Source organism: Scleropages formosus, chromosome 21 (assembly GCF_900964775.1).
Source record: "Scleropages formosus chromosome 21, fSclFor1.1, whole genome shotgun sequence".
Classification (NCBI taxonomy): Eukaryota; Metazoa; Chordata; class Actinopteri; order Osteoglossiformes; family Osteoglossidae; genus Scleropages; species Scleropages formosus.
Window position 1 is genome coordinate 24045485 of NC_041826.1, and position 14852 is coordinate 24060336.

Consider the following 14852-nt stretch of genomic DNA (forward strand, 5'->3'; position numbering starts at 1 on the left):
GTAATTGAAAAATCCTTTGGAGTGTGTTGACAGAATGTTCTTTGATTGTGAAAATGTGTAACAATAAAATGTGACGAGTGCCAAAGAGGGAAATGCCTTTATAGCCACTGAAAAATAGAGTGAACAGAGCTGCTCATTGGGGTAACAAGGGCAGTACAGCTGTGTCAGTCTGTGATTGTCATTACAAATGTCAAATACATACAGTGACGGTACCTCCCCCTTGTGGTGATTAACGTTCACCCTCATACCCCCCCCATCCCCAGTCAGTGGTCACACGTCTACACATATTTGCATATGATAGTGAACGTTGAGCTGAGCTGCCTTGCGATCGGTGACCTGTGCAGAGTCTCAATGAGGAATCTTCTCCTCTCAGTTGGATCCCCCCCCCCCCCCACTCACACACAGGTCCAGATTCTTTGAACCCCCCACAATCCCCCAACCCAAAGTCAACTGGTGGACCACCGGTGACTAGTTGCCGTTCCCACTTGGTTTCACTTGTTCAGTTGGCCGTTGCTTGACGCTCCCCTTCCCCGTTCAGGTCTGCTGATCTCACCTCATCCATTGCTCCAGCTCCATTGATTTCTCCCTTTCCAGAATCTTCTGCCAGTGCGTTCTCGGGTCCTGGCTGACCGTCGGTCGCTCGGCTTGCTGCCTCCCCACACTGAGCTGTAACTGACTGCTCATCCCCTGCGCAAGGTTCCTTGCTAAGCCCTCCGCAGTCTGGCTGCTCCATCTTTTGCGCCTTTGCCTCCACGTTGTTGGTGAGCCCACGCCCGAACGGATCTTCTCCCTGGGTGGAGGGCAGCATGTTGGCGGAGCGGTTCTCCTCATGTGGCGTCACTATGTCTGCCTTTGGGTCTCCGTTGAGCATCTTTTCACTGCCAGTGACTCCTACTGTGATCGACTCTTCCTCCCTGTAGGGAGTCTTTCCTGTCCCTTCCCCATTGATGGTGCTTGCAGGTTCAGGCTTCCCATCATTCACGACGGTGGAGGGCATCGCCTCCATCAGCTTCTCTTTCAGTTCCAGGATATTATCGCTACAAAATAAACAGCAGCAAGAGTTAGGAGGGGTGTAAAAATGAACCAGTCAGAATACAGTAGCTCCTTGTTATTCATGTTGAGTTACACATTTTCAAAGATTTTCAGCTTTTTTTCCATTGGATTTTCTTAGCGATTTTCTAGAGTTCTGTGTCATAGGGAACGTGACCCAATTTGCCCGCAGAGCCCATGGGTGGCAGCAGCCCCCACTCAGAGGGACCACCTTAATTCAACTCACAGATGGTGGTCGAGAGTATTCGCCCTTCCAGTAGTGTCAGTAAGTAGAGGTATGGCGTTACCATGGAGATCAATATAGAAACAAAGCTGAAGGTGGCGAGCAGCTGAGGAACGTTCCACGTGGTTATGGGATGAACGGGCCAATTACTGGCGGTTCAGGGTGATTTTACCTGACGGATATTTTTAGGATCCCGTTGACAAGCGTCAGCTGCTCCAGCGTCGTTTCAACCGAGGGAGTCAGACTCTGCAAGGGACACATGAGCTGTGGCTTCACACCATCTATCATCACTCTGTCCCTCTACCGCCCTGGACAGTGGCTCATGAGTGTAATGGTGAAGTGCTACACTGATACACACTCACATACTGCTCGTCCTCATGGCTGGACTTGTGGGATGGAGGGGGGGCTCATGTGATTGACCACTGATCATATACATGATTTTTTTAACACGATGGTACACTTGTAATAAAGAAAATGTTGAATAATTTCATACTTTTGTGTTATATATTTACAGTTATATGCCTGCAAATCACTTGCATATAACACACACACACAATCTGCAGTGACACAGAAGACACTGACTTGACACTTTTCAGATCAGCGTCACCTACTGTGACTTTTATGTTCGGCCCCCGGACCCGTTCACTAAGGTTTGGATCCCGTCTGCTATAAAAGGTGCCGGGAGAACGATGCGATGCGGACTCACATCGGGGGGCGCTGTGTCCGTCAGCTCTGCTCCGCCCTGCCGCAGGGAGCGCTCGATCCGCACGGCCTGCTGGGTAATGGCATGCAGGAAGTCGAGGCTGCACAGGGTCTGCTGGTGGGTTTGTCCACACTGTTCATGGAGACAAGCAGCGTCTGGGGTGGAGTAACTTCCACAAGAGAGTAGAGTCCCACTACCACTAGTTAATGGGGAAACACATGAACTGTGTTCCTCTCCCAGTGTGTATCACTACGGAAAGCCCAAAATGTACAGCATGGCAAGTGAACGTCTCTCAGGGGGGACGCTGGACACGATGGAGCCGGCAGACCTTGGCCTGGAATATGGCGAGCGCGTCTCTCTCGTGGGCCATGGCCCCCCGGTAGTCACCCACGCAGCACAGTCTCTGCGCCAGCAGGTGGTGGCTGCAGACAAGGGAAGGGGTTCGAGTCCTTGGTGAGTCCCAGTTGGTTCTCGCTGATATGACTTTGGATGTGTCCAGTTCAGGGTAAATAACACGACATCATGATAGTGCAATGAAATTATGTGGAATCATTTATAAAACATCTGGGACTCTTATGATGAAAAGAAAAGCTCAGTTGTCACGCCGACAATTTTAAATAAATAGATATTGCTTAATAATAATTAACAGTTTTCTGAGGAAAGTGAAGCTCTGCCATCTAAACATGTAAACATGGTACGACCACCACCTTGCGTCTTTGAAATATTGCAGCTTTGTAGGGGAACTTGCCATAGATAGTAAATATGGTCAATATCTTTTTGTTCCCTTAACCACCTTCACTCAGTGACTTGTTTGTCTGTTTCCAGTTATTCAGGTATCAGTTTGTGTTCTGTTCATATGTAATAGATGGTCGACAGCAGGGTACTTTGTTGAGGAGACGCACTTGAGAGCAGTGTGCAGGTCGTCGGCCCCACGGAAGAGGGTGTTGAGCCGGAGTGCGCTCTGCAGGTACTGCACGGACAGCACCCCCTGCAGGACCAGGCCTAAGGAGCTCTGCGGGAAATGAGAAATAATGGCAATATGAGCAATTTCATTATCCGCTTTTTCGATATGTGCTCCGTTCTCATGAATATGATTAGTACAACGCAGGATCAGGGCACTTGGTTGGCGGGGATTCTCTGATTTGTGTTTGGTAAAACATGAGATGCACCGAGGCGGTTAAGGCTCAGCGCTACTTACGTCTAGGGTGGCCATGTATGGGTGATCCTCTCCGTGCACCTGCAGCATCAGCAGTCGCGCCCGGTACAGACAGCGCTGCGCCAGCGACAGCTCTCGGCCAGCGAACACGTACACAGCCAGCAGAACCTGAGCGCACGCACAAACGCACACAACACTTAACTACCAGTTCATATTAACAGTCAATCTGCTCACTTTTTATATTACAACTGTAAACCAGCATGAAATCTATAAATGGAGACTCAGAGCTCTTGTCAGTGAGAATCCACAACTCTTACTCGGCACTCACATATTCCTGGATGGTGCTTGGGTGGTCGAACCCAAGGATACGCTCGCTCACCACCACCGCTCTGAACTGCACGCTGCGGGCCTGGAGCGCGGAGGAACGCGGTCGGAAAAGGGTCGCTGAGCAAACAACCAGCAGCTGCTCATTTCACCACTTAGAGTTACACACCTGGTCTAGATGTCAGTGTGTGTGTGAGCGAATGATGTACAATAAGGATGACTTTCATTGCGTGTGTGTGGGGGTAAGATGTAGAGTCAGGATCGCGGTTGCCGTGCGGTTGCCACCTCGGTGCTGTTGCCCTGCAGGTAGGCGAGCCGCGCCAGAGAGCTGAGACAGGCGCAGGTTTCCGGATGCAGGTCATCACACACGCGGCTGAACAGGTACGCCGCTTCCTTCAGCTGCTCGTAGGCGCGGTACAGCTGTCCTGTGTTAAACACACCATGAAGCACTGCGCTACCGTGGTATTCTGAGTCCCATTCAGGGCTCTATGGCTGTGTGCTAAAGAAAAACAACCCAGATTCTTGAATAATACATGTGACTTATAAAATCATTTTGACACAAAGCATTCTCACTATGTATAAATTAAATATTAGAGAATAAGACAACAAAATGGACATTAGTGTAGTAACTGCAAAAATAAAATTTATAAATACCAATTTATGATATGGTGTTCACACCACGGAGCAGCATAGCGGGGGTTTGGGGTCGTGATTCTTCTGGACAATGTGCTCAAATGTGCCACTTAATACTGTTTATATGTGAACACCAGTCAGAAAGTTCTCCTTTCACGCACCCTTTTGAATGCTCTTCTGAGCAGAGTGGAATGCTTGGGTGGCATCGCTGGTTGCCATGGTTACATGCTTGACCACAGGGAAGATGTTGAGGATGTCATCAGGACTGATGGGGGCCTTGCTGCTGCTGTCCAGGGTGTATTCTCTCAAGCGGAGCTGTGTGCAGAGAGAAGACCATCGTTGCAGTAAGAAATACGAGTCATGTTTGACCTTTTTATATTATATCCCCCGTTTCAACATCTGTGCTCGTATACATAATTGTATAGTATTATTACATTACATTATTTTTTACTCATTTACTTGTATTTAGTTGGATTATGAGTAGTGTTTGCTCTATTAGTGTCCATATTTCTTATTTAACCATGTATTCCTGTGTTCTTACATACATACAGTACATCTACATTCTGTCAATAATTGTACGTTTGCTGCTGTAACCTGTGCCAGTTTCATTTTGCTATCAATAAAGTCTCCATCCATCTCCTATATGTCTATCTGTCCATCTATATCTCCATCTGACTTATACTCCATTACTTTAATGTTGCTCTTTGACATGAAGTGTGTCTGAATGCACATTGCAAACTTGAATTTGCGAATATAGTGGACAATAAAGTATAACCTTATCAGAGAATGTAATGTAAAACACACCGGCGCGACCCTCGCTGGCAACGGTGTGGAGATACTGACCTGTATTCCGGCCCGCAGGCACAGCCCTCTCAATAGAGACAGTTTTTGCAGTCCGTACTGCGCCACCAGGTCGTCGGCGCTGGACCTGAAGCCGTGGGACAGGAACAGTGAGTCAGGGGCCATTTCAGTGCGCCTGGTGCGTGAGCTCAAGCGTCAGCAGGTGGAGCACAGGCTCTGACCCCAGGCTGTGAGACAGGTGGTAGGTCTCCTTAGCGTCTTGGTTTAAGAGGCTCCACAGCTCGGTTCCGCTGAGCGCGCTCCACGCCGTGCTTTCGGCTGATGCCCCGCCCCCTCGGCCACGCCTTTTGGAGCGCTTCTTGGGCTCTTCGGCCGCGGTGACAGATGGGAAATGTGGCGCCAGGAAGCAGCACAGGAAGTGGCTGACAGCGGCCGACAAGCTGGACACTTCGACAGCCTGTGGCGAGAGGAGCAGGTCTGACCTGGGAGCAGCTCTCAGACAGAGAAAAGGTGGTTCACAGCTCACACAAACACTTTACCTGCAGATAAGGGTTGAGGATCCGCCGGGCCGAGCGAACGACCATCTCTCCGTACACCAGTCTCTGGAAAAGAGTGGAAAAACTCGGAATCACCAAGTCCATCAGTCCTTTTGCCTGAACGTGAAGGGCTCTCGATGAGGTTGGGGATCCAAGGCAGTGGAAGGGTACTCAGCCTACTGAATTTAACAACTGACACTTATAACTATGTATACAGTACTCATGCCGCCCATAATTTCATATAAAATTATTATTTTAAGGCAAATGAAAACGGAACTGAGAGGGAAGGGGTTTAACCAGTAAAAGAGTAGTCTGAAAAGTCAAATAATAAACGTGAATATTTCAAAAAATTAAGGATAGAATGAGACTAAAAACACAACACTAGAGATTAAACCCGGTTCTAGGTCCGAGGGTGACTTGTAGGGGCACTGGGTGATATCACACCTCATATAAAATAATCATTATTGCAGGTATCTCTCAATTTAAAAACTTTCTTTATCCAAAATTTCAGTATAATGACTTGCCTTTTGATACCCAATTTTCAATTTCTGGAACGGAACAAAAGTCAGGGGGAACTTATCTGAGAGGTGTGTTTTCCAAAAAAAGTTTGAAGGTTGTGAATTGTGGAAGTGCAGTAATGTACTGTAGTTGGCGCAAGTGTACACTCAGCTATTTCCTGTCTCGCTTTGTTTCCATGTGCTTGTCCAGTCACAGTGCAAGAATGACTGCCAAGCCTCTTCCCACAACTTACAATCAACTGTTCTCGTCACAGGGGGGGCGCGGTGGCGCAGTGGCGCAGTGGCACAGTGGGTTGGACTGGGTCCTGCTCTCCAGTGGGTCTGGGGTTCAAATCCCGCTTGGGGTGCCTTGGGGCGAACTGGCGTCCCGTCCTGGGTGTGTCCCCTCCCCCTCTGGCCCTACGCCCTGCGTTGCCGGGTAGCCTCCGGTTCCCCGCAACCCCATATGGGACAAGCGGTTCAGAAAATGTGTGTGTGTTCTCTTCACTCGCTGAGTACAGTAAAGTGTCTTACATATTTTAAATTGTTGTCTGCTCTTCATTTTTTAATTAAATTTTATTGAATGTTTACTCTGTTCCTAGGATGTACCCAGTTTTACAGCGAAAGTTTTGGAAAATTGGTTTGGGGTTCTCGGTTGAGCTGGGAAAAAATTTCTAATAGGCTTCTGGTATCTGAAATTTCGATATCTGCGCTGCTTTCAGGAACCGGTTAGTTTCATAAATGGAGGGATTGCTTTATCTCAAAAAGCAAGAAGTAGAATGATGCTTGAAACGGCACTTATGAGCACAAAGGCAGAACTGAAGAATACCCCCAATTTGCGGTTTCTCTGCTGCTGTAGGGGGAGTGAATGACATCATACCCTGGACGAAAAATAACTGCCATTATCTTAAGAACAAAAATGGAATAAATTCTAATTTTCACGGCAGAAAACAGAAGAGATGCAGCTCAAACTCAAGGGATTTTCCGTCGGTGTTGTTTGTAGGACAGCAGCTTTACCGTGATGTGCCTCAGCCGCTCTTTGTCCTCCGACTGGTCAAGCACTCGGGCCAGCTGGCCCAGATAGCGCAGGTTGATGCCCCTCTGGTGCATGGCCTGGCACAGAGTGACGCCATCCACTGGGCAGACCCGGAAGTGCAGGCAGTCTTCCACCTGAAGACACACAGTGAGGTGAGCAGGGGCCAAAGGGGCCAAAGGGGCCAAAGGGGCTGATGGCCAAGGGGTTGCGGGCAACGCGCGCCACTACTCACAAAGGCGGGGATCTGCTCCGTGACGAGGAAGGCAGCAGCCTCCCGCAGGAGTCTTTTCTGCAGCCGCACGGCGCTGCCCTCCGAGTTCGGGAACTCCACTCCTAGGCAGGTGTGGTGCACAAAGGTCTGTGAGCGCAAACACTCGCCTTCCAGGGTCATCCGATTTGAAGCGAAGTTAAGGGTATAAGGTGTAATGAATGATGGTAAAATATCCAGGGGGATTAATAAACTCTTCATTCATCCATTTATTCATTCATTGTTAACCAAGAAACACAAGCAGTGCGGTACTGTATTGGACAGGGACTCGTTCAAGTGCCAGGATGGACCCTGCTCCATTACCCTCACTTTACTCTTTGTACTTTTCATCACTTAGTGCAAATGTGATGTTAAAGGGGACCAGGTATAGTGTGATTCCGGAATCTTCCGCCACCTTGTTGCATGTGTGCTGCTGTAGCCTTGTGGGATCCATCGATCGATAAGGTTCTCGTCTGTTTGTTCTGAACCAAGGTGCCGAACCGGTGACGTATGAGCTAAACTGGAAGTATCACATGCGCGACTGCGTGTTAAGGCAGCGCTACTATATGGCTTCGCTGTGTGTCAGTGCGTCGGGTGACACTTTGCAGCGCAGATCGAATCTACATACTTCTTTCTTACCTGTGACTGCGGAACCTTATAGAGCTCTGAAGAGAGGCTAAAGGAAGGGAAAAGGTGTTCCCCGACCGCCTAGTGGGGTGTTAGTAGCACTTTGCTGCCACCTGCGTGACCGGGTTCGAGACCCAGGAGCAGAGGGGGTGACAGTGGGCTGTCACAAAAGCACCTGGGCAGAAGACGTCCGGGTTGAAGCGCATCTCGAAGATGATGTCGCTGACGGAACCGACGTCCTTGCAGGCCGCTCGCACCGCTTCGGTCCCGCGTGGGTCTCCTGAACGCACATATGCATCAGAATGTGGGGAGGGGCGTGCCTGATGTAGATGAAGGAGCATCGTGCGGTTCCTCACCAGGCTGCGTGCACTCCTCCACCCCACCGTTCTCCTCCATCCTGTGCCTCACACACTGGGAGAACTGGGCTGTCCTGGGACAGATAGACATGCGTGAATGTGGTTTAAGCTCAAAAGGCCTCATGGTGGAGCTGCACAGGTGGGAGGATGCACACACACACACACACACACACACACACACACACACACACACACACACACACACACACACACACACACACACACAGAGTAAAACCCACTTGTGCTGAATGAAGGCCTGCGTGAGCTCAGGCCTCAGCTGGCACAGCTGGTGTGGGAAGCTGCGAGGAAATCCCCAGGATGCCCAGTAGGGGGCAGCGCAGCCCTCCTGCTCCTGGCTGCTGTCCGCCGCACCTCCGGGGAGCTCAAAGTTGGCATCTACGGGCTGCACGTGGAACAGGTTCACCAGGTACAGTCTGCCGTCTGCTCCCATCAGGCCCTGGGTGTGGGCTGAGGTGAAGAGGGGCACCTGGTTGCCGCTGGGACCCACCACAGCATGACGCTGCACCGACAGGCTCTTGGCTGCCTGGGCCAGCAGCTCCAGCAGTTTGCGCCGCTGGGGACCCTCGTGAATGCCAGCGGAGACCCCGTAAAGCAGACCCTTGGGCGTCCCCTGTGGCCCCGCGGAGCTCTCCAGTCCCGGCGCCAGGCCCTGGGCAGAGAGCCGGAAGCCTCGGTAGTCCACCACGGCAGTGGGCAGCGTGTGCAGACCCTGCAGCGCCCCCCCGAGGTCACTGTAGGCCTGCACGCCCTTGAGCTCGAGCCGCTGCAGCGCCCTCCTGCTGCGTTCTGCCCCGGGAACGGCACCGTTACTGCTGCCCCCGCGGCTGAGAAACACGCCACCCCACAGGAAGGCCGCATCCTCGTCCCCTCCACCGATGGGAGCCACGCAGCCGTCGATAGCGGCCTCGGCCCCCTGCGCGGCCGCCCACACGAAGGCGCTGTTAACCTGGACATGTGGGCGGGGGGACAGGGAATTAATAACAATGTCAGACAATAATAGTGCCCTGTCCAACTCTGAAAGGCATGTGGCGTGGGGCTAAGGAACACCAGCTTGCACCCCCAGGAGCTGGGTTTGAATCCCCCTTCCTGCTGTAGTACCCTAGAGCAAGGTACTTACCCCGAACTGATACACTAAAAGTTACCCAAGGGAATGGGTAAATCATGGGACAAAACTTGTTAGCTAAATAAATAAATGTGACTGTAACGGAAGGAACCTACAAATTCTGTTGGATTTATCTACACTCTATGAATATTAAATCATAGGAGTAGCTAAACAACATGGGAAAGACCTCCAGTTGTGTCTTAATTAGAAGAACAAAAATTGCTGTTGGTCACCGGGCAAAATCTGTATCGCTAGTGTTTGTGGTCGATGTTCAAGATCACCTGCAGCAAGGCTCGGTCCCGCAGCAGTCGCTCCTCCAGGCTGCCCAGCGGGAGGTCTCTAGCTGCCTGCAGTTCCTCGTTCCAGTCTGGAGCCTGAGGGCATGATGGTAGAAGCTAAAGGCTAAGCCACAGAAGCTCTCTCTCTCTCTCTCTCTCTCTCTCTCACACACACACACACACACACACACACACACACACACACACACACACACACACACACACCTGTGCTCCAGCATGGTCCTCCAGTCCCAGTCTAGCAGAAAATGAACTGCGATGGCCTCGTATGGCTGAGGGGGGTCCCAGCCAGCTGAGGGTCCGGTACGGAGTGGGCATATTTTCAAGGGGGGGCAGCAGAGACCTGGAGGGAAGCGAAACCAACAAACACTCGGTTTCCCACATGACCAAGTGGGATTTCACACAGATTTACCCTGAACTGAGAGGTTTACATATGAACTGTACATGAAACACACTAATTATAATAATAAGAAGAATAGCCTAATAATTGGCCTTTGCATGGTCTTACCGGTTTCTGAGGGCAGCAAATCCCTTTTTGAACCCGGAACTGAGCTGTGACAAAAGATCAGCCAGACAGTGCGAAGGTGGAGAAGAGGAAGCGGCCCGAGGGTCGTACATGTCCAGGGTGGACCTGAGAAACACGGTAAAACAAAGGAATGACACATGGGTAGGATATGTCAATTGCCTTCGGGGGTGGGGTACAAATAACTGAATTAAAATCTTGCCTGTTAAGAAAGAATCCTCTAGGACAGGATGTGATGTCACACCACCGCCCCTCTAAGGTGCATACAGTGATGTATAGGAAGTCGCCCTGAAGTTTCCGGGGTCCGGGGGGCGGGTTCCATGAGCTCAGTGACAGGTCTGTCAAGCAGTTTGGGACCTAAGGGAAAAAGAGGAGAAATGGGCTTGCCAAACTGACCGCAGCACTGACCGGTCGGCATCCCGCCGCTCCGGCGTACCTCGCTGTGCATGCCGTTGGGCAGCAGAGGCAGCAGGGGGCGCTCTTTGGAACCGGGGAGAACGTAGTCCGGTGGCACTCCCTCTGGGCTCTGCTGCTCAGACTTCGGCTCGTTCCCGGGCCGTTTTGGCGCCTTCCCAGGGTGACCCGCTGCGGGGCTCTCTACGTGCGTGACAGACAGACAGACAGATAGACAGATAGATGAGCTCCTTTCTGGTATCTCTTCCTTCACAGTGAGATCAGCTCCTTTTATTATTGTCTCACGTGGAAATAACTGTAAAGCCAGCATTATTACAGTGGATTGTCACCGTAGTATTTCAAACCACAAACTGTTTATAAGTGATCCCTTCATCAAATAAGCCTTTTCACCTCCTCTTGTAAAAAAATGCCATTTTTGGGCTAATTCATTTATTACTGTTTGCAAATATCTTTTGTGTATGTAAAGCGTGGTACTTTACTCTCCAGCTGGAGCTCCAGACTTACCTGTGCCAGGTGTAGGAGAGAGCGTGCTGAGCAGACTGGGAGAGCAGCCCTCCCTCAAGGCATCATGGGGACCTGGGGCCCTGAGGAGCTCCTGGAGGTGGGCCAGGTGGGCACGGGCGGTTCGAGGGGTGTAGGGCTCTGGGGGGCGTGTGAGATATTATATATTCATTAAGGAGCAACAAATATTTTGTTTGTGTCATTTACAGCATTAATTCAGGGTCCATTTGGAGTACAGCATGTGATGACGAACTGGCACATCACCGAAGACGTAGACAAAAAAAACACTGGAACTGGTATTTGACCTGTGTTTACCTGCTTTGTTACTGCAAGATTAAAGATTGTGGTTTTACCATAATAAAATGCTGCTCTCCATTATTGCTTTATTCCTTTATATTCCTTTATTGAGTCACTTTAGACACGAATGTCTGTCCAAATCAGACACACACATTCCACACACACTTATACCACGGGATGCAGAGAAAGTTCACAATGTGTCCCCACCCTCCACCAATCGCAGTGTGGCCCCTGGCTTGAGGCCCTTCATGGTCCGGAGCTCAACGAAGGGGTCCAGTGTGGCCCCTGACAGGGCCAAGGAGAGGCAGGTTCGTGGAGCCACCTCGTCCCGCTTCATCACGGCCAGAAGAGCATCCTGGACCAGCCAGAACCCCTGGACCTGTGTGGAGAACATGTGACTTAGATCCTCTTGTGAGAGCAGCTGGAGACCTACGAACCCATCATCTCCGTAACAGGGCTGATTCGTCTCGGAAAAAAGGTCACATTGAGGTGCTCTGTACTTCACCTGGAGCTCAAAGGGTTCCACACCTGCCCCCTGGACCTTCACGGGAAAGGAGTCACTGTCCTCCTGTTCAGTCTGCTTGAGTCCCATGGTTGTGCTTCCACCGACAGACACTGAAGTCCGGTTTATTTGGTCGTGGAAGAGGAAGGAAAAAGAGAGAAAAAAAAGAACATGGAGAGTACATGACACTCGTGCATGTTGCCGTGCTGAACATGCACGTATGAACAGTGTTAAACGACAAACCATTTAGATGTCCTCGAGGAATTTGACAGCTGCTCGAGACAAGTGGCAAAAGCAAAGTAAATTTGTAGAAACAGGTAGAGCAAGAAATTCAGGGTGGTGGAAGTGTGAGTGACACAAAAAAGGGGTGTGTGGAGTGTCTGCAGTGCAACACAGGTGTGTGTTACATGGTCTGGAAGGCTTGCCATTCATTTCTAGTTAGAATGTCCACTACAGAGGACATTGAAGTGCTTTGGCAGTTTAGGTCGGGGCATCAGACGTGTGGCACAAGGCCCTTGTTTTTTATTAATATATACTATAGGTACCATAAATACTCTAAATCCCACTGAACCACGAGACAATAGTCATAGCAACATTCACCTATTCGAAATAAAACATTGTTTCAGCTGAGACAAATAAGATTTGGTGTCATTTACTGTGACTTTTTACACGTTCACAGTATTGACTGCGGCCCTTGACACCCCTGGTTCGAGAGCTCGACTTTATCGAACCCGTGGCATCGCAGCTGTGATTTATTTGCGTGGGAATCAGAACGCGGAGACGGAGCGCTGGGACCGAGCACACGCCTGCACGGTGTGTCACTCCCCTCAAGGAACAAGACTCGGCGTGATTCTGAGGGAGCCGTTTGGACCTGACGCCTGGAATTTGCCTACGAGCAGCTCGAGGAGGAGCGCGCTGCCAGGCCTGGCTCGGGTACAAAGGCGCTACTAAGGCAGCCAATTAAAAAAGTTTAAAAATAAATAATAAAAACGGCAGAAGCTCCTGACTAACAGCAGGGAGTCGGTGGCCTTCGCAGGCCTCGGTGTCCCTGAGCGACGGGCTCAACCCGAAAGGACACACGCTCTCATGCTCCACCATCTCCAGAACGTTCTCTGTGTCCAAAGCTGGACTCGCTGGTTCTCCCTCCAAGCACAGACACATGTTCAATACGCCAGGAGACACCTCCCCCACATACATTAAGACATGACAGCAGGACAGACAGACTGATGCAAAACTATATTCCAGCAGTTAGCAAAATAATGATAAGATCCATTTTGAAGTAGAATTAATTAAAATTTCACTGGATTTCATCACTGCAGCCACCAGACTGAGAATATCGAAGTAAAACGGACGGGCCGATGTTCTTCTCCAAAGGACTCGATGGAACTGTTGGACCTCCTAGTCCTGGGAATTTCTGACTTCCAACTTATAACAAGGTAATACATTTGTTTGGAGGAGAACAACTGGACCGACAGGCTGTCGTACAAGTTTTAACTCCCATCTGCCCTCCGGGGACAAGCGTTTCTACGTGTGACATAAGTGTTTCGACACTTTTCCTTTGGACCTCTGACAGATAGGGTATAAAATACACCATCATACACTGGATGTACTGACACAGCAGCGCTGCACAGGAGCCGCACTTTTTGGCGTGTGTGTGTGTGTGTGTGTGAGACAGAGAGAGAGAGAGAGAGAGAGAGAGAACAAAAGGGGTTGACTTTGCTAAACTGAAGGACTGGACTCAAGCATTGGGCTACAACCCTAAAGCTGGATCTCTGGAAAGTACCTGCCTTTCTGGTACTTTAAACAAACCTTCATCACTTAGTCCAGCTGCTAACGTAATGACCCCTCCCCACAATTAAAAAAAAAACTTCAGAAATTGAGATTATAGAGTACCCCCCCCTCCCCCGAGTCCCGCAAGTATCAGCAGCAGTTTGAGAAAGAAAGGTACTAATAATACTCCAGGAGCAAATCGATAACATGGGCAGCAGGTGGCGCAGTGATTAAAAAAGCAAATCCTTTCGGTCAACGGTTTCAATCCCACCTCCTCCCGTAGAACCTTTGACCCAAATAGTTACTCCGAATTTATATAGTACCACTAACCCCTGCACACAGATGGGTAAATTACCATAAGCAACTGAACACTCAGTCACTTTGGAGGAAAGTATCGGCTAAATGAATGACGGCGGTGGGGGGTAGATAACCAAATTTGATTACAGGGTTAAAACGAAGTAGAAACGTGAGTTACACTGATTGGACAGCACCCAGAGCCTATGTTTATTCATACCCCTTGAGCTTTAATGCATTAATGCAAAATATGAATCATGATGGACTACGAAAAGCAGCAGAACGGCTGAAGCCTTGGCTCCTTCTAGGGCGCTACATCTAAGTACCTACCTGTGTGTGCGTGCGTGTGTCTGTGGGCAGACAGAGCAGGGCTAAGCCCAGCGGACAGACGGACAGATGGACGGGCAGATGGACACATGGCTCTCACCCGCTTCCACAGCGTTTCCTCCCCCAGGCCGCACCTTGTCCTTCATGCTGCTGTAGACGAGGCCTTTTCCACCTCTGGTCTCAAACTTCTCTCCAGGCAGCAGCAGCTCTGTTCCCTTTTCCCTTCCTTTCCTCTCGCGTCGCTCTCGTCTCGTCTCGTCCCGTCGCCTCGCCTGCCCTTATCTGCTCCCTTCTCTACGGCCACCCCGCCTTCGAACCCTGAGCTTCCTCTTTCCTCTCCCCGTCTCACTCCAATGGCCGCGTGGCCTCACCTGGCCCTTCCCTGGGGTGTGTCTGCTCCAGGCCCCAGTAAAGACTCCCTCTCGCACCGAAGGCACCCAACCTCCCTCCGACAGCCCTCCCCCCACACCCACACTCACACCCACGCTCAGTGGCTGGGGTGTGTCCCAATACCATCGCCCCTCACTGCAGGGGGGAGGGGCTCAGCACCCGCACAATACAGCTGTTGCAGAAGAGTGCTTCCACAGCCCTGGGGTGGTAACATGACACCGGCACA

The 14852-nt window shown here is 50.5% G+C and overlaps 1 protein-coding gene across 3 annotated transcripts; it reads right to left on the minus strand.

Annotated features, from left to right (window-relative positions):
* Nucleotides 1–7: 7 nt before the first annotated feature.
* On the minus strand, nucleotides 8–14694 carry LOC108920143 (clustered mitochondria protein homolog). Of its 3 annotated transcripts, none has more exons than XM_029247176.1 (26): nucleotides 14371–14694; nucleotides 11849–11958; nucleotides 11551–11722; nucleotides 11050–11187; nucleotides 10568–10728; nucleotides 10334–10488; nucleotides 10117–10239; nucleotides 9816–9951; nucleotides 9594–9686; nucleotides 8429–9156; nucleotides 8190–8263; nucleotides 8009–8113; nucleotides 7192–7337; nucleotides 6941–7093; nucleotides 5430–5492; nucleotides 5112–5347; nucleotides 4933–5017; nucleotides 4251–4404; nucleotides 3742–3881; nucleotides 3461–3541; nucleotides 3175–3300; nucleotides 2879–2988; nucleotides 2305–2398; nucleotides 1980–2108; nucleotides 1446–1519; nucleotides 8–1037 (listed from the first exon to the last, which is right to left on the minus strand). In XM_029247176.1, exons 2-26 carry the CDS (start codon nucleotides 11933–11935, stop codon nucleotides 500–502), a joined length of 4101 nt encoding a protein of 1366 aa, XP_029103009.1. In that variant the 5' UTR covers nucleotides 11936–11958; nucleotides 14371–14694; the 3' UTR covers nucleotides 8–499. The 3 variants fall into 3 exon arrangements, with proteins under 3 accessions (XP_029103009.1, XP_029103008.1, XP_029103007.1); XM_029247175.1 differs by having other exon boundaries at nucleotides 7192–7292; nucleotides 14337–14694; XM_029247174.1 differs by having other exon boundaries at nucleotides 14337–14694.
* Nucleotides 14695–14852: the final 158 nt, after the last annotated feature.

Bases quoted from the DNA above. Each gene is read 5' to 3' on its own strand.
- LOC108920143 (XM_029247174.1), bottom strand. From the start codon at position 14,382: ATGAAGGACAAGGTGCGGCCTGGGGGAGGAAACGCTGTGGAAGCGG. The intron at 10,240-10,333 runs GCAAGATTTTAA...CGTGTTTCTCAG, and splicing joins AGAGGATTCTTTCTTAACAG to GTCCACCCTGGACATGTACG. The intron at 8,264-8,428 runs GTGGGTTTTACT...TATCTGTCCCAG, and splicing joins CAGGCCTTCATTCAGCACAA to GACAGCCCAGTTCTCCCAGT.